The sequence below is a fragment of the Phoxinus phoxinus genome (genome assembly GCF_949152265.1).
Source record: "Phoxinus phoxinus genome assembly, chromosome: 3".
NCBI classification, from domain to species: domain Eukaryota; kingdom Metazoa; phylum Chordata; class Actinopteri; order Cypriniformes; family Leuciscidae; genus Phoxinus; species Phoxinus phoxinus.
Window position 1 is genome coordinate 34,441,253 of NC_136878.1, and position 21,997 is coordinate 34,463,249.

The 21,997-nt window shown below is 36.1% G+C and overlaps 1 protein-coding gene across 7 annotated transcripts in view; it reads left to right on the forward strand.

Annotated features, from left to right (window-relative positions):
- Positions 1 to 21,997, forward strand: part of specc1 (sperm antigen with calponin homology and coiled-coil domains 1) — a 218,895-nt gene that overhangs the window by 57,228 nt on the left and 139,670 nt on the right. For 5 of the 7 annotated variants that reach the window (XM_079608314.1, XM_079608321.1, XM_079608315.1 and 2 more), the window contains 2 exons: positions 16,160 to 16,354; positions 19,275 to 19,410. In XM_079608314.1, the coding sequence (XP_079464440.1) occupies positions 16,193 to 16,354; positions 19,275 to 19,410 (298 nt within the window). In that variant the 5' untranslated portion in view covers positions 16,160 to 16,192. The remainder of the gene's footprint in view (positions 1 to 16,159; positions 16,355 to 19,274; positions 19,411 to 21,997) is intronic. The other 2 variants (XM_079608318.1, XM_079608319.1) reach the window with 1 other exon arrangement.

The following is a 21,997-nucleotide window of genomic DNA, read 5'->3' on the forward strand; positions in this document are numbered from 1 at the left end:
CTGAGTTATCTGTTTTCGGTGGTTGTTATCGGGGAATAACATACTGCTGGATGGTGCGATAGACCAATCAGAATCAAGTATTCCAAAGAGCCATGGAATAAATGGTTTTAATGCATTGTGCAGCCTTTGAAAACAGACTAATGATGCGGTTCATGGATTCTCCTACGTGGAATTTTGCCGGTTAATCGACATTGCAAATCAATTTTTTAAATCGAGTACGCACATTTAATCGAGGAATCGTGACTGCCCTAGTTCAATCCTTGCAAAAACATGTTGCATATAGTGTATCAGATGTTGTAACCTGCACTTTTCATGATTATTTCATTGAAGTTGCCATAATCTAAATTATTTATTGCATTAACTGTTCCTACATTTCTGTTAGCCCAGATTCTGAATTTTCTCATCTCTATCAGTGGTCAAATTTAGAAAAGAATGATTCAGTGAGCTGCAGCCCACAGTTCTGTCTCGTTTTCTCTTCCCATCACAGAACAGGTGGCAATATCAGAGAGACTGTCTGTATTGGCTGTAGGCCTTACACACTCCTCTGCATTATTAACACTGATACACTACGTTCCGTTGCTTTATCATGTGACTGCTCCTTGCATCTATTTACAGTCATTGGTTGGATGTGGTTACAGATGGAGATGATGACTGCTAATTGTTTTTGCTTTTTCAAACATGCTACATTCTAAATGTATTCAGTGCACAAGAAGTGCATTACAAAACATTTCACAATAAAATAACACAGTATTAAAGGGTTAGTTCACCCAAAAATGAAAATAATGTCATTAATGACTCACCCTCATGTCGTTCTAAGCCCGTAAGACCTCCGTTCATCTTCGGAACACAGTTTAAGATATTTTAGATTTAGTCCGAGAGCTTTCTGTCCCTCCATTGAAACTGTATATACAGTATACTGGCCATGTCCATAAAGGTAATAAAAAGATCATCAAAGTAGTCCATGTGACATCAGTGGGTTAGTTAGAAGTTTTTGAAGCATCGAAAATACTTTTTGGTCCAAAAATAACACAAAATAAGACTTTATTCAGCATTGTATTCTCTCCCTTGTCTGTTGTCAATCCTTCACAGTTACGCTGATGGCGTAAGACGCTGATGACGTGTATTTCTGGTGCGCCCGAGCTTCGTTTACAGTCTGAGGGAAACGCACGCTGTAAAAGTGTCTCATCCGCGACATGCACATTTACGCACCATTAAAAAATTATATCCACGCAAACAATGTAGAATAGCTTGAATATAGCGTGCGTCTCCCTCAGACTGTAAACGAAGCTCGGGCGCACCAGATAACACGTCATCAGCGTCTTCCGTCAGCAGCGTCACTGCGGAGTCCTGAACGCAGATTCACAACAGACCCGGGAGAGAATACAATGCGGAATAAAGTCTTATTTTGTTTTATTTTTGGACCAAAAAGTATTTTCGATGCTTCAAAAACTTCTAACTAACCCACTGATGTCACATGGACTACTTTGATGATCTTTTTATTACCTTTATGGACATGGCCAGTATACTATACAGTTTCAATGGAGGGACAGAATGCTCTCGGACTAAATCTAAAATATCTTAAACTGTGTTCCGAAGATGAACGGAGGTCTTACGGGCTTAGAACGACATGAGGGTGAGTCATTAATGACATTATTTTCATTTTTGGGTGAACTAACCCTTTAACAGCTTGATAAACAAAACTGTAATAAATCCTTTAAAACAGACAAAATTAAATATAAAAAAAAAAAAAAAATGAAGGTTAACTAACCTAAATTCCAGTCATAACAATAAATAAACTTCAAAAGTGTTTTTCAGTGCACACTTCACAATGAAATAACATATTGTACACTATATTAACTGCTTGATAAATAAAATTGTAATAAATTGTGTCTTAAAAACAGACAACATAACATAAATTAAGGTTAACTAACCTAAACTCCAGTCATAACAATAAGTAAAAACTAACAGAATTCAAAACCAAAAAATAGATTGCTATATAATAGGACTGCATCTAACGATTATTTTTGTTGACAATTAATCTATCGACATTTTTTCGATTAGTCTAATTATTATTTTTTGTATTAGCTGATTAATCCTTTGGCTAATTTTTCAATAAATAAGTACAACTTCTAGCATTAGTATTTCAAACTTTTATTAAATAATTTTCTAAAAAATACTTTGAAACGGTGACATCCTTTTGATGACAGAAATCTTGCACACAGCTTTGCCTCTTTCTGAGAAATAAACAAACACAAAAATAGCATTTACACTATGTATATATATATATCAAGTAATAAAAATAACATTCTAAATAATTTCGGGTGGATATGATAAATCATTATTAACGAAAATATGAACTACGTTCTCTAAAATATGAGCATGTTCCATTCCAGTTTAAGTTGAGTAAAGCCTGTTTATGCCATTAAGAAAATGAAATTCATAAAATAATTTATAAAATAATTTATTAAATAAATTTTGTTTTAAAGAAATGTTCATTAAAAGCAGCGCTCATTCTTCAGTGTATTATACCAGAGATGCGCGCATCAACCGTCACCGAGTCCGCCGTTGAAGGTGATGATAATCAATATATCCTCACGCGTTACAACACATAAGAATAATAGTAATTTGACCAACGGGTGCGGATACTTAAATCAGAGAAAATTATTGGTCCGGGTGAGTGGCGGGTGGATGATTTTTTTTTTGGCTGCGGATTCGGGTGACGTTGGAGCTCATCCGTACATCTCTAATTATCCGGTGTTTTACTTTCTGCTTTCCGCACTATTTTGTTCCTATTTTTAAAGGTCAGCAAAACATTGGTCTCATAAGGCGGAGAAAAACTCCACTGTGTTGAGCCTTCGTCCTCCATCGCGCCATTGATAAGTCGATCACAGTTATCTGAGTTGACGTCCCCTTTTTAATGACGTACGACTCGCATTTATTGGGGAATATCCGATTTGTCTGCTTACATGGCACACGCAAATGCACGTATCCGATTCATATCCGATTTATTTCCACATATGAGTGAGGCCTGAAACCGATCTGAGAATATCGGAAACCATGTGCTTTTTTCCTGCTTACACGTTCGCCGGTCATATCCGATCTGTGTCACATGAGAGGAAAAAATCGGAATTGGGTCACTGGAACCATGCAGTGTAAATGGGGCCATATTTAAACATAAAGGGCCCTATCTTGCACCCAGCACAAATGACTTTTCAGTCCCTCCAGGATTTTGCGGGCCTTTTTTGTGATTGTTGCGGCCTAAAATGCCTGATGTTGCGGCCACTTTTCTAAAAAGTTGCGATGTTCTTCTGCATTTGTTTTTATAGGTTAAAACGGCAAAGGTAGATAGATTTTTAAGTGCTCATATTATGCTTTTTGGCTTTTCCCCTTTCCTTTATTGTGTTATATATCTTTTTTTGTGCATGTTCTAGGTTTACAAAGTGAAAAAGCCCAAAGTCTTAGTCCACCCCAAAGGGACTTACTATGTCCCACAGAAAACACTCTTCACCATCTGCTCTATTGTAGTCCAGTTGCGTTAATAGTTGCGATCGCAACATCGCGAAATCCTGGAGGGACTGCTTTGTACACCGACGAATGTATCATTCCTATTTTGCACCTGACTCACAGCAGACTTTTCCCTCCACAGCAAACGCCGGTAAATTAGGGAATGAGCTTATGGCGCAGACGATCCCTGGTGCTATTTTGCAGTTTAAGAAAACAATTCCGCCACAAACCAGGAAAAACCTAGTCTAAAGTCAGTGGCGCGTTATTCAGATGCTATTTTAAGGGCGCATGCTTGGACATAATGCAGTGTGTGCACAACACGCATACACTTTGCTTCTCTCATCCACACAGACGCAGCATTTCATATTTTTGCAAACCATACATAATTACAAGGAAAAATATTACCACACGAGGGAAATCTTTGTGGTGTCCATGAAGATGTGAAAAAATAGGCATAAATCTAGCTTACACATTTACCCAATGTGCGCCTGGCAAATCTGCCGTTATAATAGCAATCCGCCATGGAACAAGCACGCCTGCTCTTAAATGGAATGTAAGATGAATATATTCCCTGGAATTTGTTGAATATATTTTGCCAAAATGTTGCCAAGAGATTGTGGAAGTGCATTTTATTGTTGATCTTATTTATTTGTGGTTATAATTTTTACTTGAATCATTTTATACTTTGATTTGAATATCTGTTATATTATTTATTTTAATAGTTCAAAAAGTACAATAAATGTTAAAATTTCTATTTTCTATTAAGAATTGTTGAAAGGTGTCTTTTTGATAAATGAAACACGTTCCCAAAGTCATGTGAAATAGGCCTAATTGTTACATAATCATGATTTCAGTTCTGACCAAAACAATCGCGATTATGATTTTTTTTCCATAATCCATAATTTTTTTCCCTACTCTGTGTACTCCCAAACTACTGATGTTGAATTTGTCTTTGGCACCAAATAATTTTTATTCTGACCTGCATCCATATTTTATGTTCTTTCCTCCAGTTTGCCTATTCTGTTCTCCCACTCAGCTTCATCGTAATTTGCAATGTGAAGTGCGAAGTGAGCTCTAATTGGTTAACATCTTAAACATGTGCACAAGAACGTTGCAGTATTCTGAATGAAAATATAAATAAATTGAAGCTGCAGTCCATAGCTTTTTCGGTTTAAAAATTATATAAATAAATTTGTGAGCAAGTTCATATCCAGCCAGTGTTCAAAACTATCTGCTTGCCTTCAAAACGAATCAAGCTCGATTCAAAACGGTAAGCTTGTAATAATGTTTTTAATTCCAGTGGTACTGGTGGATTTCCGCAGGAAATTCGAGCATGTCTTTGCATCATTATGTCACATCTGTACACATAAAGAAGGTGTCACGGTTAGCAGGCTATATTCTGTGCGAGGATGTTGGAGGTGGAGATTTATAGCCTTTTCTCACAGCACTTGATATAATTAAACTTATCAATTTGATGGCGGATACAGAAAGGTTCAAACGACAATCACCAGTGACAACTGGAGTTTCACCCGATTCGGAGTGGCTACAAAAAAAAGAGACCGCAACCCATGCGAAAACCAGGATAAATACCGGAAGGGCATTAAATGTAGTCACGCAATGCTGATGTTGTTAACATTAACAATTTGAGAACAAAGTATTTTTTGCGTGATTTGACGTGATATGATAAGCGATCGTTATATTTAATCAGCACGCTTTACTGCAATGCTTTTTCCCCTTAATTGGTCAGAACCAGAACAAAAGTGGATGTTACTTGTTCACATGACAATTTTTTGTGAAAATTCTTATGTTGGTCATACTTCCAAAAAAGTATAATCTGTGATTCTGAATGACAGTATCCATACGCTGTGACGGACTGCCACACATTCTCCTCAAAACATTGGATTCATCCGCGCTGTGCCGTGCCGAGGCACAACTCACGTAAAGTTGATAATTCTGCGAATAACCTGCAATTGCAGATTTCGAACAGAGATGGCGACAAAGAGGAAAAACTGTGGACTGCAGCTTTAATAAATAAAATTGCAGCCTTATACGGTTTAGAAATTACATGTGCTCAAATTAGGGCTGAACGATATGGACAAAATTTCATATCTTGATTTTCATGCCAGATATCTCGATATCGATACAATACGATATGACTACGGGGTTCGGTGAAAACCAAGCATTTCTCAGAAAAATAAAACCCCTCTCGGGGTCAGGCAGCGCGCATACAGCTCAACTAACGCGATCGTTATAAAGGTGTTTAAACAACAATATACTTCCACTTGCATGTATTTGACATATCGGAATACCAGATATTTCATGCCATAGCTAACACATTTGTGAATATTCTGAATAAAAAAGGAAAAATTTCATAAAAGCAGATCATCATTCATTCAGCGCTGTTGCTGCTGCGGTGTGTCACGTGACAAGCAATGACGCGTCACCATGGAACCCCCCCCCCTCTCACAATATAGTTCCCACGTCCCTGGTAGTGTGTGCGCGCTGGCTTTAGCTGTGCATTCAAAGGCACTCATAAAACTGATGTTTGTTGTGACTGCCAGAGTTGTATGCAGAGCGAGCGCGGAGAGGGGGAATCTATATCGTCGATATCGTTGCTTTTTTCGATAGTAATATCTTGAAAGTTCATATCGAGATATAGATACGATAACGATATATCGTTCAGCCCTAGTACAAATCGCGATTGTTTTGTGATTGAACTAGGGCTGTGCAATTAATCGCAAAGTAGGGATGCTAATGATTAATTGACGATGGATTAATTGTTGATACTAGTTTTATCAAACTCGTAGATATTCGAGTACATTGCTTGATATTTGATATCCGTTCGAATTAGATTTTTTTCAAAAGTGACAGCCCTAATGTGTATACAGCAAACACATGCGTCTGCTTTTGCATACAAATACTTGGTATAGTTTGGTTTCTAACCGAAACATATATGCTAGTTGAGACTTTTTTAACGATATATCGCACAAGTCTATCTGTTATGTACTGTGATTTTACAGATCACATTTTCATGTAAAGCAGTTTTTTATGCTATGAAAATAGAGCACTTCTAATATGTCATCAAAATTAAAAGCACTTGTTTAGTGATGGTCATATTCCCTATCTTCACTGTAAAGCCAAGCTTGTTAGCTTTAAAATGACACCTATTTTGTGTTGGTTAAGCAAGTGGCTGTTAAGTAACATGATAACTTACTGCTCCCTGCTTCGGATTAATTCGGGTTAATAATTAATTGATTCATTGATCATTCATTTAAACAAAGATCAATTATAGAAATTTATGTAAATTGACTTCCCTTGTTCCCTTAAGTTTATATTGTATTTTAGGGCTGTCACTTTTGAGAAAAATCTATTTCGAACGGATATCAAATACCAAGCTATGTATTCGAATAAATTCGAATATATTCGAATATCTACCCGTGTTTTTGCAAAACGGATGTAAATCCGATCTTCAATTCAAATCCGATTTAATGTCACCGAAAGCAACAGATATGACTGCTTATTGCAGTATCAAAGACTGCAATAAGAGAGAGCGGCAGCCCTGGTAAGATAATTTAGTTTCTTTACTTTTAATGAAGATTATTATTATTGTGTGATAAAGCATCTGCGACTTACTTTCACTTTGATTTGCGATAGTTTGCACGTTGGCTTGACGCTTGATGAATAGATCATCTGCGGTGATGTGTGTTGCAGCGCGCCGTCATATCTGACTATAACATACAGCCTGTAACACGCTTTCAAAATAACACGCTTTTTGAAAATAAAAAACAAACGGTCTAATCATAGACTGTAAAAAATGCGCTTCATATGGCACTTTAAAAACCGGATAGTTTATTTGTAGTTCGATTACGGATATTTCACGTCATGTTCGAATGCATATTCGAATATCGAATAAAAAGTGACAGCCCTATTGTATTTTGCAGTTGATATGATCCCAAAAGAATTTATTTGCAGTCTTGCTTGTGAGAATATTTCCCACAGAATGCTTGCCTACAGTGAACCCAGCCTAATGTGTTTATTAATTTATTAATTTACACCTGAGAGTGGCTTGACTGAGCTTGGCTGATCAGATAATTATTTTTCCCACTCCCTCCAAAGTTCCTTGCTTTCTGTCCACCTCATGGAGTCTGTTTATAAAACATTGCCACAGTATCATGCTGTGGCCTGTCTGACACCATTTAAAAGGTTCATTTTCCTCGCGTGATGCTGGGCTGCATGTATGCAGGATCTGGCCTTAATCACGTTTGAAATCTCTGTCTTGGGTGTAAAACAGGATTTAGCGGCTCATAAAGGCCTCTTTAATTAAATGTCTCGCTCATTAGGAAAGCCTCAAAAGATAGATTCTGAGACGTGGCCACTCATAGGCTCCATTTTACTGAAGACCGCATGCTGCTACCATTTTACTTTGAAAATTAAGGGGAGACACGGCAGGCAAAAACATATAGGCCTATATTTTTTCACTGGTCAATTTTGAGATTTGGGCTATTTGTCTTCAATAACATGTCTTCTTTCAGACTTGTGGTGAAAAAAAGTCCAAAATACACATTTAGGTCTCTATTTTACTGCACTTTGTCTATTTGCATAGATTTCTCCTAAATTCAACAAAAGTTGGCATTCTAAATCAACATGCTGCTCCGCGATCGTTGTCTGCACCCTGTCATCATATACTGTTGGATAGCTCTCTCTCTCATGTACAATGTTGTCGGATCCAAATATGGTCATTTCTTTTTTTTATCAGCAACCAATTCGCCTTTGGCTAAGCCACGCCCTAGAATGTAGATTGACCAATCACAGCGCAGCCAAGAACGAGCTCCCACAGAGGGTCCGACACTTTTTCACGGCGCTCCATTGACTTCAACGCAGGCGGCTCATATTTTTGGTCTCGGCAGGCTATTACGTCGTCGTTTTATTAAAAATATGGTTAAACGTTGTGCCTGGGGCATTTGTAGCACAGATACGCGTTTCCCAGAGAGGTTGGAGGGGGGTGTCCGTTTTTCCCCTTCCCAAAACCGAAGATAAATACTGACAAGTGTCGTCTTTGGATTAAACTGTGTGGACGTCCTCACAGTCAGCGAAACCCCTCAAGGATCAACAAGCACACTTTTGCTCTAAGATACATTTAGCTTTTAACCTTACTGTGAAGTTATACTAGTTAAAAAGTTTTATGCTGTTTTAGGTTGTGATTTCTTTATACTTTATACTCGTGTAGTCCGTTTGCTTTGTAAATAATAACGATTATAGAAGTGAATAGAGACCTACCCAGCTTTGCATGAACAGTGTTTCTCCTGATATTGTTAGTCCCAGCCTCCGTCTCGATTAGGATATGCGGTGGTCCATTTTTTGACTGTGACCGTTATGCTTTTGCCTCTATTTGGATGCCTTGTTGTTGCTTGCGTTTCACCTTTATGTCTTGAATATAGCCTTCGAACGCATACTGCAGCCCCTTTTGCCTACTTCTATCGGACACTTTATTTGCTGCTTTATAAAAGTTTGATAAAATTTCAGCAGGAAGAGCCGTCACAGCATAAGCCATGTTGATACCAAACCAGAGCCCAGATTAAGTTTTTGGAGGTAGCAACAGTAACTAAGGGGGGCGGGGCTTAGCCAAAGGTGAATTGTGATAGTACAATGGGGCATTTAACTCTAAAAGCGAATCTCATTGGCTGATGTCAATTTCTGTGCATTTTTTTTTTGCATACTTGTGTAAGTAATCAACTGAGGAAGTTTCATGGTGATATCTATTATTTTAAAATTATACCCTATTCACCTGTAGTGTCTCGCCTTAAACAACAACAAAAAAATCATAAAGATGATCTTTAATGCAGTCTGACTGTCCCTGTTTCTCTTGATCTCCTTTTTACTTTTAGCCTTATTGCTGTCTTATGAGTGGCCAACCAAAAAAAAGCTAAACAAGATGTGTATAAATTGCGCAAAGTTAGGAAACCCTTTATCACGGCATTCGTCTATCTTCTACGGACACTCACATATTTCAGAAGCTCACACAGAGGAGCTCTGTCAGCTTGTTCAAACTTTAGGCCAGGATATTGCTAAAACAATTGTGCTCACATTTCAGTCCGTCCACTCTTACACCTGTTTCACACATACTCTGTATGCGGTGCATATTTTTTTCCATACCTATGTAATTTTTGTCACGGGAGGTATGCAATGTCAAAAGTAGAGTCCATCGGCCAGATTTACCAACAGCTTGTGTTAAACCCTCTTTTGGCGTTAAAAATTAGTGTCATGACATAAAAATTAGCGTTGAAAAGGTGTGGACACAGTTATTTTTGGGGCTGACCTTATTGCATAGGCATTTGTAGGAGGTTTTTTTTTTTTTTTTTTTTTTTACTAAGGTTTGCGCTCGTCAATGTACTGGTTTTTGCACCATTATTTAGCGCCCAGAAAAAAAAGCACGTCTTAAACCAGATGCTACCTGATAGATTGCGTTGGTCATTATGGAAATGATCCGGCTGTGTCTGTGTTCATTCATCCGTAGATCACGCACAGAACTTTCCACTCCCATCAGCGCTGTTTTGGTATTGCGCTTTCACACTAATTTGGCCTGTTCAGTAAATCTGCCCCCATGTCTTTAATATGAAATGTGAGCCAGCATCACACACATGACCAGCGTCGGCCAATAGTGAGCCTACGTTCTGACGTACAACACAGAAGCGCTGCGCTGTTACACTACGTGAACTCACTCAGAGGCCCACACAGAAGAAAATGAATAGGTGAATGAAGTCATTGTTTTTTTTATTTTTTGTGCACAAAAAGTATTCTCGTCGCTTGATAAAATTAAGGTTGAGCCACTGTAGTCACTTGGACTATTTTAAGCATTGTCTTTTTACTAACTTTCTGGGCTGGCAAGTTTCATTTGCAATATAAGCCTATGGAGGAGTGAGACAGCTCTCAGATTTAATCAAAAATATCTTAATTTGTGTTCTGAAGATGAACAAAAGTCTTACGGGATTGGAACAACATGAGGGTGAGTAATTACTGACAGACATAATTAAAAATTTTGGGAGAGCTAACCCTTTAAATGATCTTTTGGAGGCAATTTCTCAGCCAAATTTGATGTGTGATTAATCGCCACATCATGCAATTATTTAAAATTGTAATCGCTTGAATATATATATATGCCATGTTATAGCCTAGTTAAAAAACATCAGATCATAATATAGTGTAAATTGAAATGGTCCTGTTGTGATTTACAGCCATCTTTTTACTCCTGTAAATGTTCATTTTCAGAAGGAGGTTACAGCATAACATTGTGATTGTGGGTCCTGACAGTAGTCACATACACATGGGGAACAACAATAGAGTCATAGATGCTGAAAGCTGCTTACTGTGATTTAGCTGGGACTCTGGGAATGGTTTGATACCCTTGTGATCACAGTATTAATAGACTTCAGTCTGCAAGTAAATGCTGTGCCATTTTTACTGTAACTATTTGAAGTCATTACCAATGGCTGTAGGGAGATTTCTTTCTCTTTGAGAATCTTTAATCTCTGTCCTGATATCTCTTTCTACTGTACCTCTCTCTTCTTTTTTTAGTGTCTCTTTCACCTTCTCCCTGTGAATGTCAGTTTTTTCCTAACAGCATATAGAAGCTACTACTGGTACTGGTGCTTTAATGGGATGACTTACATATTTGGTGGGTGGTTGTATTTGCTTATGTTTGAGAGAGCGGAGGCCAATTACTCGCACAAGCTTTCATTTTAAGTTCCCAGTTCTTAGTTTCATGTCTTCTCTTGTTGCATTTAAGGAACTAAGCTGGACTGTTGTGCCACGTTTTCATGTCCCCTTTTGTTGAAATGCTCTTGATTTATTTTAAGACTAGCAGATGCCAGACAAATGTTGAGAGGATGTGATGAAGCAGCCTGATATTTAGCTTCTACATCCTCTCAAACTGACTCTGCCTAAACATGACCTCAACGATAACATGCAAGACACACTACAGAGGACAAACTGAACCTCAAACCAGAAGGATTTGTCTGCCTCAAACTAATTTTAAATGCAATGACAAAATAAATGTTAATGTTTTTTTCTTGTGCATTTTTCTTTTGCGGAAAAATAGCATTCTATTATTTTGTTGAAAGGGAAGGATCTTTTTAAAACAATAACTCCAGGAATTATTGACCACCAAGTCTCTTGAAAATCAGGGAGAAGAACGGTACAACATTTCTTCCTGAACAGCATGCTAAATGCTTAATGTAGGGCGAGTCAAACAATGTTTTTATAATCACAGATGAATTCCTCCTACTTGCAATGTGAGGATGATGCAGTGTAGCCAACTTCCTGAGAGCTAAAAAGGAAGAGAGAGAGAGAGAGAGAGGAAGCTCATAATGACTCAGGAGTTCTCATTTTCATTTGAAAATGACGTGTTGTTAATGACACATGGACTCGAGCCACAATACAAAAAAGCTAAATACTTTTTTCTTTATTTTTATGGTCACTGCTAGTTTGTGAATGTTATTGCTTTAATAACAAATAATTTATCAGGAGCATTTATGCTGATGTGTATGGTGGCTAAAACAAAGTTAAGTTACATTTAGTCTTTAAATGTATAAAAGTTTCTTAATTGTGTTTTGACAAAATTTTGTACTATACCATACAAATAAAACAATTTAAGAATCAATATTGGATAATACAAATAACTGAAAAAAAATCAATATTTTTTATTAATCAATATTATCAACCCAGCCCTATTGCCCAACATGCTGTCAAGAGAAGGATATTGAATTGGATTAAAACTTCTTTTTTTATGCCAAAAGCCTTTATTTAAATTTGCAATATGTGGAGAGGACATTTATTTTTCATAGAGACTAGTCTGTAGAATAGTACTTTTATCAATATTTAAATAGATGAAATTTATATAGTGGTGGAGGGTGTAAAAGTTATAATTACAAATATGACATTCTGGCTAGATTCGTTTTTAAAGCCTGCTCTTTGAGGTTTAGATTTTGCCTCCTTGCTTGTTGGACGGTGGATTTCAATTTGGGTCACTATATATGGGACAACATCATGAGACCGACATGTTTTTCATAGTCAAACTGAAGGTTATCTTCAGATCACCAACGTTCTGTTTGCAAGCTAGAGCAAAGTGTGCTAACCTTACTTCTGGTGAAACCGCTGATGTAGGCTAATAATAGCAAGGATAAATGTAAAGGACGCAATACAAATAGATGCAAATACAGTATGCAAGACGTAACTAATGCAACAACATTTTGACCTGAATAAATGGCTGCAATGACGTGCTGTTAGGTGGCGTTTTGTTGCTGTGGACCTGCAACCTGTTGAGATGTGGATTATCATTGGTTTAACACTTACACTCAAATTTCAGCATTTATATAAATATATGCATTTACAATAATGACTTTACATTTGTCAATCAACTAAAGTTCCAGATCATGGTATACTTGTGTGTTCTGTTTGCTGTGTGATCTTCAGATGGGCCTGTTGTTGGGTATACTTGCGTCATATGATCGTTCTTTTAAACAGTCTTCATACTGTGCTGTAATCAGATAAGCATTCACAGGCTTCCTCTAATTACACCCACCCAACATAGATTTACTGTCTTCTCACCAACAGTAGTCAGCATGCAAGTGTGTAGATTTACAGGCATTTGAATTAAAGTGGTTGAATTGCTTTTCCACTGTTTTTGGGGTCAATCTATCTCAAGTGGTCTAATGCACAGTGTCTACACCATGTGCAAATTTTGTCGCATCGCATCTCAACAGCTTAAGGGTCCCGAATCCATTTGTTGCAAATACCTTTAAAACCACCAAAAAAGTCAACCGTTGTGATTAAACCACTGATCTATGTAAATGACTGGATTGTTCATCTAAACTGCCAACAGGCAGTGAAGCCACTGGAAGGGTTCGAGAGGCCATCATCTTATGACAGAGGACATCATTGATATGCTGCAAATCAGGAGATTTTAGATCAGTCACACATGAATAGATTTAAAGATAATATGTATATTAATTGATTCTTTAAACGTTATCTGTAATGCTAGTAGGGATGCACCGATATGAAGTTTTTGGTTTTAATTTTTATTTAATTTTTGAGAGCCTGATTACAAAAACTAAAGTCTCACCATTAAAAGCCATGTCCCAAGCACACAATTATAATGTTCTCATTGTAATTTTATGTAGCCTATATCTTTTTCAAAGTGATTGCAATCATATTTCAAGCAATTCAAAACCATCACGGCGAACTGAAGTGTCTCAGCTGAAGGAAATAATCCATTATTTATCGGCTTTAATGTATCGGCCAAATTTTCTAAAAATAATTCAGCAGAGGCAAGGATAGTATGACCAGAAGAATGATATCCTCTCTATCCCCCCAGCAAATTGCACCCTGCCCGTTCATGACAACTGCTCTCTCTCGGTCAGTGGAAGCAACACCAACACAGATTTGAATATTCAGCTGTCCAAGGTTTAATATACATTGCAGATTCGGTGTCATGTAGGAATAAGATGTGATCTTTTAATTATTAATTTTGCAGCTCTACACCCTACATTGCAAAAAAAAAAAAAAAATTGTTTTAGACATTATACTTGAATATTAGACCAGTTATTGCTGTTTGTAAATGGAAAAAAAGAACAGAGAGTGGAAAGTAAAGAGGAGGAACTAGGGAGATGTTTTTTTGTGTGTGTGAACTGACCAAGTCTTTCTCACTGATTTTTGATGTTCATATATTATCATTCCACATCTCTTGGGATGTTGTTAATGGTTGAGCCTATGTACATCTGCGTCCCACCATTATTCAAGTCATTGAGAGCAACCCACAAGGGTATATGCTCAGCTCTCTGCAGAACAAATTAGCTCCCTCACCCTCTTCCCTTCTCTGGTTTGAAGAGCACTTATGCCTCTTTCAGTCAATGGCCACCTGTCTATTCCTCTCACATTACCTCTGCTTTGTTCACTAATATGTCACCAATATATCACTTTGAGTCACCCAGTCTATGTGCATCAACTGTTTTAAAGATCTTTTAGGGTGAAACCTACACTCTGCATTGAGGGTATTGAGTCTCTGATAGGGGCTTTTGATTACTAAATCACTTAAAAAATGACATACTTAGTCACAGGATGCTTCTTGTGATTTTTCTCTGGGTTCTCTCTCTCTGTTTCTCTCTTCTGTTTCTCTATATACATTGCCCTGCTTTCACTTGCATCACAATTATATATATTGAATGATCCTGCATGTTCCTGCCTGGAAAGTTATTCCTTTACCAGATTTTGTTGCTGCCTTTTATTTTTCGTGCTTTGAAAACGATTTAATTAGCACTACACTGCCTGAAGCCTAAACATTTTATGACCCCCATGATCTGACCCGACCGGTACTGCTCTGTTTTCTCAGTTGCTAAGTCTCACAGACATGGTTAATTTAACGTTAAAATATATATATATATATATATATATATATATATATATATATATATATATATATATATATATTATATATATTGTTTTTTAATAACTTCCAACAAATTTTAATTGACTCAAACCTAAAAAGTTAGAACCTACATGAATAATCTATATCACTATCTAAAGTTTGTCAGGGTTAATCTGGCTTGGGTCAGGTAGAAGACTTCTAGCTTAGAATACTACATTTGCAGGTGAATACTTTATCATCAAGTTAGCCAAAGCACTCATTAAACCAACATGCAAGAAAGTGTAGAATTTGTGTGTTTTAACAACAGATATTCTGATTTTGCTGAATTCTGTAGGTGCAGATTATGTACAGTAGGACTAGTTATGATGAAACTCTAAAGTGTAGCACTTGTTAAGTGTTTCTGTCCAGCAATCCAATTGGGATTAAACTATTTCCTGTAACATAATCTGAACTCAACCATCTAACTCCAGTGTTTCCCACTGAAATTTTTTTCAGTGAATTCTTCTTGTGAACCCACAGAAGACAATTTTGTTAAATACATCAATCTGGTACACTTTCAGAGTTAAAAATTAAGAGCTCCAACCTCAGTGTCCAAATGAAGTCTTTAAATTGGCTTGTACCTGGACTTTAAAGTGGACTTTTTAGGTGTGATATAGTGTCACAGTCTACATTACGTTTACACTGGTGTTTTATAGAAAGCCAAACAATTAGAATAATAATAATAATAATTATTATTATTATTATACTTCACTTAAAATGCTGTAATCATCTGTCCACATAATGTTGGAAATGTTGTGAATGTGAAATTAATGCATAACTGGTGCATGTTGTGTTCCAAAATGGCCATTAGACTCCCAGCACATGCAAATATGGAGTTTTCTGCATTCAGTGAGAACTATGCTGCTCCGAGACACAGAAAACACTGGATCACAAGCTGATCACGTGAGCAAAGTGTGCACTTTTCTATGATTGCAGTGCAACAGTTTACTTATTAAATCGCAGCCCTTTGTGATTTGATTAGGGCACTAAGCCATTTCATGCGTTTACATTTTTGTTCGTTTGACAGTTGCAATGCCAAAGCAATTGTACAAAATGCAACCTAAGAGAGCTTTTTTTATTATTATTAGAAATGTTAAAATATTTTCGGTTCATTATGAAACTATGGCGGGCCTCCAGAGTCTAGGTAATTAATGAGAAATTCTGCCCCTCTGCTTTCTTTTGTTGCTTTGTCCACAGAACAAGTAGTGCGAGTTACAAACTGAGAAGACCATGTTGAAAGGGGGCACTGTCAAGACGGCACTGCCCAGAATGGGTGCTCTGGAGCGTCCAAAACTGTCTACAAGTATCTCTCAAGGCTCGTACTCCAGCAACATCGGGATGAAGACCTCCAGATCATCCAGCACCATCGCCTCTGATCTGCGACTCAGCAAGGTGATCTGTATGATCTAATATGATAATGGCATGGATGAGAAGTGGGAATGATGGGACCCTGACACAGCACAGATTCTTGAGTTAAAAAACAACAAATGTAAAACACTAAGTAAGCTGTGAGATGTGATGCCAAACCCAAAGATGTTTCTAACGTGTACAGTACACAGGACCAATTAAAAATTACATTTGACACAAGATCTTTACCTGTGTATTGTTTGCTCTTCTGTATGGTATACTGTAGTATATATATATATATATATATATATATATATATATATATATTAGGGCTGTCAAAAGATGAATCGTGATTAATCGCATCCAAAATAAAAGTTTGTGTTTACATAATATATGTGTGTGTACTGTGTATAATTATTATGTATAAATAAATACACACACATTCATATATATATTTAAGAAATATTTGCATTTATATACTGTATATACATTTATATAATTTATATTATATATAAATATTTTATATATAAATATAACCAATTTTTCTTAATATACATGATTGTGTGTGTTTTTATATATATAAATAATTATACACAGTACACACACATATATGTAAACACAAACTTTTATTTTGGATGCGATTACTCACGATTAATCTTTTGACAGCCCTAATATATATATATATATATATATATATATATATATATATATATATATATATATATATATATATATATATTCATTTGGTTGTCACTACTATTAGGATAGGACTGTATAGCTAAATATATTTTCAATATTTATTATTAATATTATATTAATAACCATTAAAATTACATTCCTATAATTATATTCCTCATCCAATATTTGATATAAATATTTAGCAGCACTGCAAGCTGGTCACCCTTTGGCTAAACTCACTTTTTTTAAAATCCAAAATAATGTAATTTATGTTATTCATACATCAAAGAGGTTTGTTTAAGAAAGCTGGGAATATGTTGTCATTGCGTTGCTATTGCAACAAGTGAAAGTTAAAAATATATATTTGTCATTAAATTATTCATTTAAGAGATTACCGTAGTTTAAAAACTTTGATTCATCCAGTAATGAGTCCAGTGGAGTTTTTATGAGTTAGTCGTTTAATAATTTATTTAAACTATAGTTAATTTATAGTTTTTAATTAGACTGCAGCAATTAACATTTTGTCAGAACATCTAGTAAATGACATGTTATTTTGTTAAGTTGCCTTTTCAGAATTGTGTGAGAATCGTGATTTTAGACAAAACTATTGTGATCCTTAATTTATCCAGAATTGAGCAGCTCTAATATACAAGTTCATTTTCATAGAGAGTTAATTTAAATGCATAAATCAGCTAAAAGATACTTTATCAAATATTATAAGTACACAAGCAGAAATGCTTGCAGTGCTGAAGTGCCAACTAGTCTCTCCCCTGTGAAGGATCCCTTTACCACTCTACAGATAAAGTGTTGTCGGGATAATTTCTGTTTCGTGTATCTACCCCGAAGTGATAACATTCTGTCTAAAAATGTTTAAGGCCAGACAAGTAGTTTTGTAGGGTATTACAGTTTAAGTAGAATTAAGTTTTTTAATTTTAAGTACAATTAAGTAGTAGGGAATTACAAACCTGTGCACATATTCAAATGCTCATAACTATAGAATTAATTCTTAATGCGCACGTGAGCGCCATCAGCGTTTCTCACAGGTTCGCGTTTAAAGTTTGTGTAGAGAGAACGATGTCGTCTTAGCGGTCTCTGATTAATAACTAATGATCATTGCGACAGAAGTGAATCAATCAAAACTAACTTTTGCTGGAAAATATATCTATTCAAGAACCGCTATAAAGACAAAACAATCTCTGTTACCTTAAATTATCCGTTTATCAATGTAAAGCTGCTTTGAAACAATCTACATTTATAAAAGCGCTATATAAGTGAAGATGACTTGACTTAAATGGCCTCCGACATAACAGACAGGGACTGAAAGTCACAGAACTCTCATTTTCATTTCACAAAGTATTGCTTTGTAATGCTAAATAAAAAACATATTTGAAAGGTGACATATTATGCCCTTTTTCACAAGATGTAATATAAATATATGGTGTCCCCAGAATGTGTCTGTGAAATTTCAGCTCAAAATACCCCCCAGACCATTTACTGTATTATAGCTTGTCAAATTTTCCCCTTTTTGGGTGTGAGCAAATGAGCTGCTGCTCCCCGCCCCCGTTCAGAAGAGCCGATCCTTTATACACAAGCTTCGGATACTCTGGCAATAACAAAACACGCAAATAATCGAACTCATCTAAAATCTCAGAAATAACCAGTAGTGGAGTCCAGCCTTACAGAGAGACTCAGGAAGAGGTTGCAACTTTTAGACTGCACTTGGGCCATTCTGAATGGTTAGTGGATACATTTATGTAGTTGTTGTGGAGTTACATTGATTCATCTCATCCACTTGCATGTACCGTCATGTTTAATTTTTACGTTGACACAGTTCCCTGAAGTCTTTATAAGACAGCTGTAAATTTTTTTGGGCAAATAGTGCTCAGTGCTGCTCGTCTGTGCAGCCAACAACAGAACAGTTTGCTCGTTTGCTCGAACTTTTGCCATTGCATTAGAACTGGTTACACTGTTGTCGCTTGTGATAACCAAATGGCGGCGCCGTAGGTGGAAATGTGATTAAGGGACGGTAATATTATAATAAGATCCCCTTCCTATGTCAGAAGGGGAGCGAAATCTGATCAGCTTTTTTTTTTTACATGCTTGCAGAGAAAGGCTCACCTAAACAAAGTTACTGGGTTTTCACGTTTTCTGGTTTGGTAGATGCACCGGGGACCCAATAATTGCACTTAAACATGGAAAAAGACAGATTTTCATGATATGTCCCCTTTAACAGAAATTTGATTCTCAGTTGTTTTCACTGCCAGTAAACTTATTTTCTTTTGTGTAGATAAAAAGGGCGAGCAGTGATGATGCTCTGGCTAAACCTGTTCTGGGTTCAGTGGCTGCAGTGTCCCGCATGAAGAAGACCATCACCACAGGAGCCATTTCTGAGCTTACAGACAACAGACCACGCAGCGCTTCAAGTAGGATTTTACAACCTATAAACATACATCTCATGCTGTCATACTTATTTCCTAAAAGTGTGCACTCTGTACAGCAATGATTTTGTTACTTTTTAAATTATTTAATGATGTTTATTTAAACTTTTAATTAATATTTTAAATGGTGAGTAATGTTTGGATAGAAAACTTTATTCAGATCTTAACGTTTCACTATAATGATATTATTCAGGGTTTCTGCTGGCTTCAAAAAGTCTTAATTCACCCTTAAATCAGAGCAGAAAGTCTTAAATTCATAAAATCATGGCATTAAACGCTGCATGCATTAAAAAAAATATCTTCCTCTGTATTTTTGTTCTGTTTCCAACACAGATATCTAAACATCTTTAAATCAAGACACATTCACTTGAAATGCAAATGTAAAATAAAAAAATCCGAATTGTTCTTAAAACAATAACAAATATATGTCAATGAGTTATTAATGTGTATTCTGAGTCCATTGGCAGATATTTGTTCTTGTTTTAATCATAAACTCACTTCATTTTCACCAATTTCACAGAAAACAAGACTTCATATTGTATGGAAAATGTATCTTGATTTAAAAATATTTGGATGTTTTCACTGGAAAACAAGAAATAAATACTGGACGAACTACTTTTTTGCAGTGTGATTAGAAGGTACAGTAAAAGATATTTCCATATTCTAGTGTTTGGGAGCAGTGAGATTCAATGTTTTTTTGTGTGTGTGCAAATTGAATGAAAAAGTAATGGATATCTGTTTGAAGCTGTATTTTCGAACTCTGAAGTGTTAATTGTGTTTCTTTCTAGACATTTGCATTCAGAGAACATATTGACATATTGTGTTCCTTCAATTTATTGTTTTCATTTACTTTACTTGGTCTTAAAAAAATTAATATAAAATATATTTAAAAATTCTAAAATGTACCTTCTCAATACCTGCAGAAACATTGTTTATACATAGTAGATAAACTCTCCCAGTACAAGAAATATCATGACATGGGTAACATCATTTGATGAATGGTAAAAAATAAAATAAAATAATAATATATATATATATATATATATATATATATATATTTATTTATAATTTGAGTTGTGCGAGTAGCTTTGCTGTTTTTCATGTGATCAGACTGTAACCTGCAGATATGTTCCACAGAAGAAAAAAAAACATGATCGTGAGTAAATGATGGATGATTTTTTTTGTTTTTGCTGGAACTATTAAAGGAATTAAGGTCCTAAAATCACTACTTGGCTCTTGTGAGTGTAGCTGATCACCTCTAGAGGGCAACAGGAAACTGTTCTTGGATATTAAATCTCTATCGTAGGCTGATGGCAGTTCGATATTTAACACTGTATTTGTGTAAAAGATAACGCCTTTGACTTGAACTATATCAAAAGAATATTAGCAGAATCCAAAGCTGATATGGAAAACATGACTTACACATGACTTAGACTTCCAGTATTAAATGATGGAAGCAGAATCACCAAAAGGGATCTGATTTGCTTCTGATTGTCAAATTGTCTTTGAGAAATGAGATTGTGGGATTGTGGGGGATTGTCTCTTTGTAAGAATGCATTATCTGTGCTCTCTATTGATCTCAGAAAACAAGGTATAGACTGTTCTATGCATTGTACAATTTTGTAGATGTGTTGATTGGAGTATATTGATGAGTCCGATATCAATAATTCCTCTTTCGTCAACATTGCCACACACAGCAGAAAGACAAAAGCTGAAATAGTTCTTGTGTTGAACAGGAATGCTGCCTGGCCACATGACCTCTGTGGGATTGGCCCTATGTTAAAATACCAGTGTCAGGGTGTAGCAGAATTCTTTTGTACTTCATGTGATGCTTGGCTGGCTGATTTAACTGTAGGTGAAGGACGTGCTAATGTGCTCAATTATTGAGGTGGATGAGGTCATGAAAAATAAAATAGACAGAAAATGATCATGGTTAAGCCGGGGACACATTTAACGACTGTAAGGCAGATTATGAATGTAATTTGATACTTTACGACTGATAATGCCCAAACAGAGTCAGAGACAGTTGTGTTCACAGTCGGTGTTTAAAATCTGCATCAGTCTTTGGAAACAGCCTGTAAGTGTGTTCAGTTCAGTCTTAGAATGTTTCAGCTAGTCGTTAAGTCAAGTGTGTCCCCAGCATTACACACTAGACAAGAGGACAGTTGGAAATATGGGAGATGTTTTTTCATGCTTAAAGGGATAGTTTACATAAAAATTAGCCCATGATTGTGTCATGGTTGTGACTCAAATTGTGTCTTAAAAGAGTAGTTCACTTGAAAATTGTTGAAAATTAGCCCATGATTTACTCGCCCTCAAGGCATCCTAGGTGTATATGACTCTCTTCTTTCAGATGAGTACAATCCGAGTTATATTGATAAATGTCCTGGCTCTTTGAAGCTTTATAATGACAGTGGTTTGCAACCAACTGATTAAAGCTCAAAAAAGCCCATCCATCATAAACGAACTCCACACGGCTTCGGGGAGTTAATAATGTCCTTCTGAAGCAAACCGATGAGTTATAATAAAAATATGAATATTTAAAACTTTATAAGGTAAAATAACTAGCTTA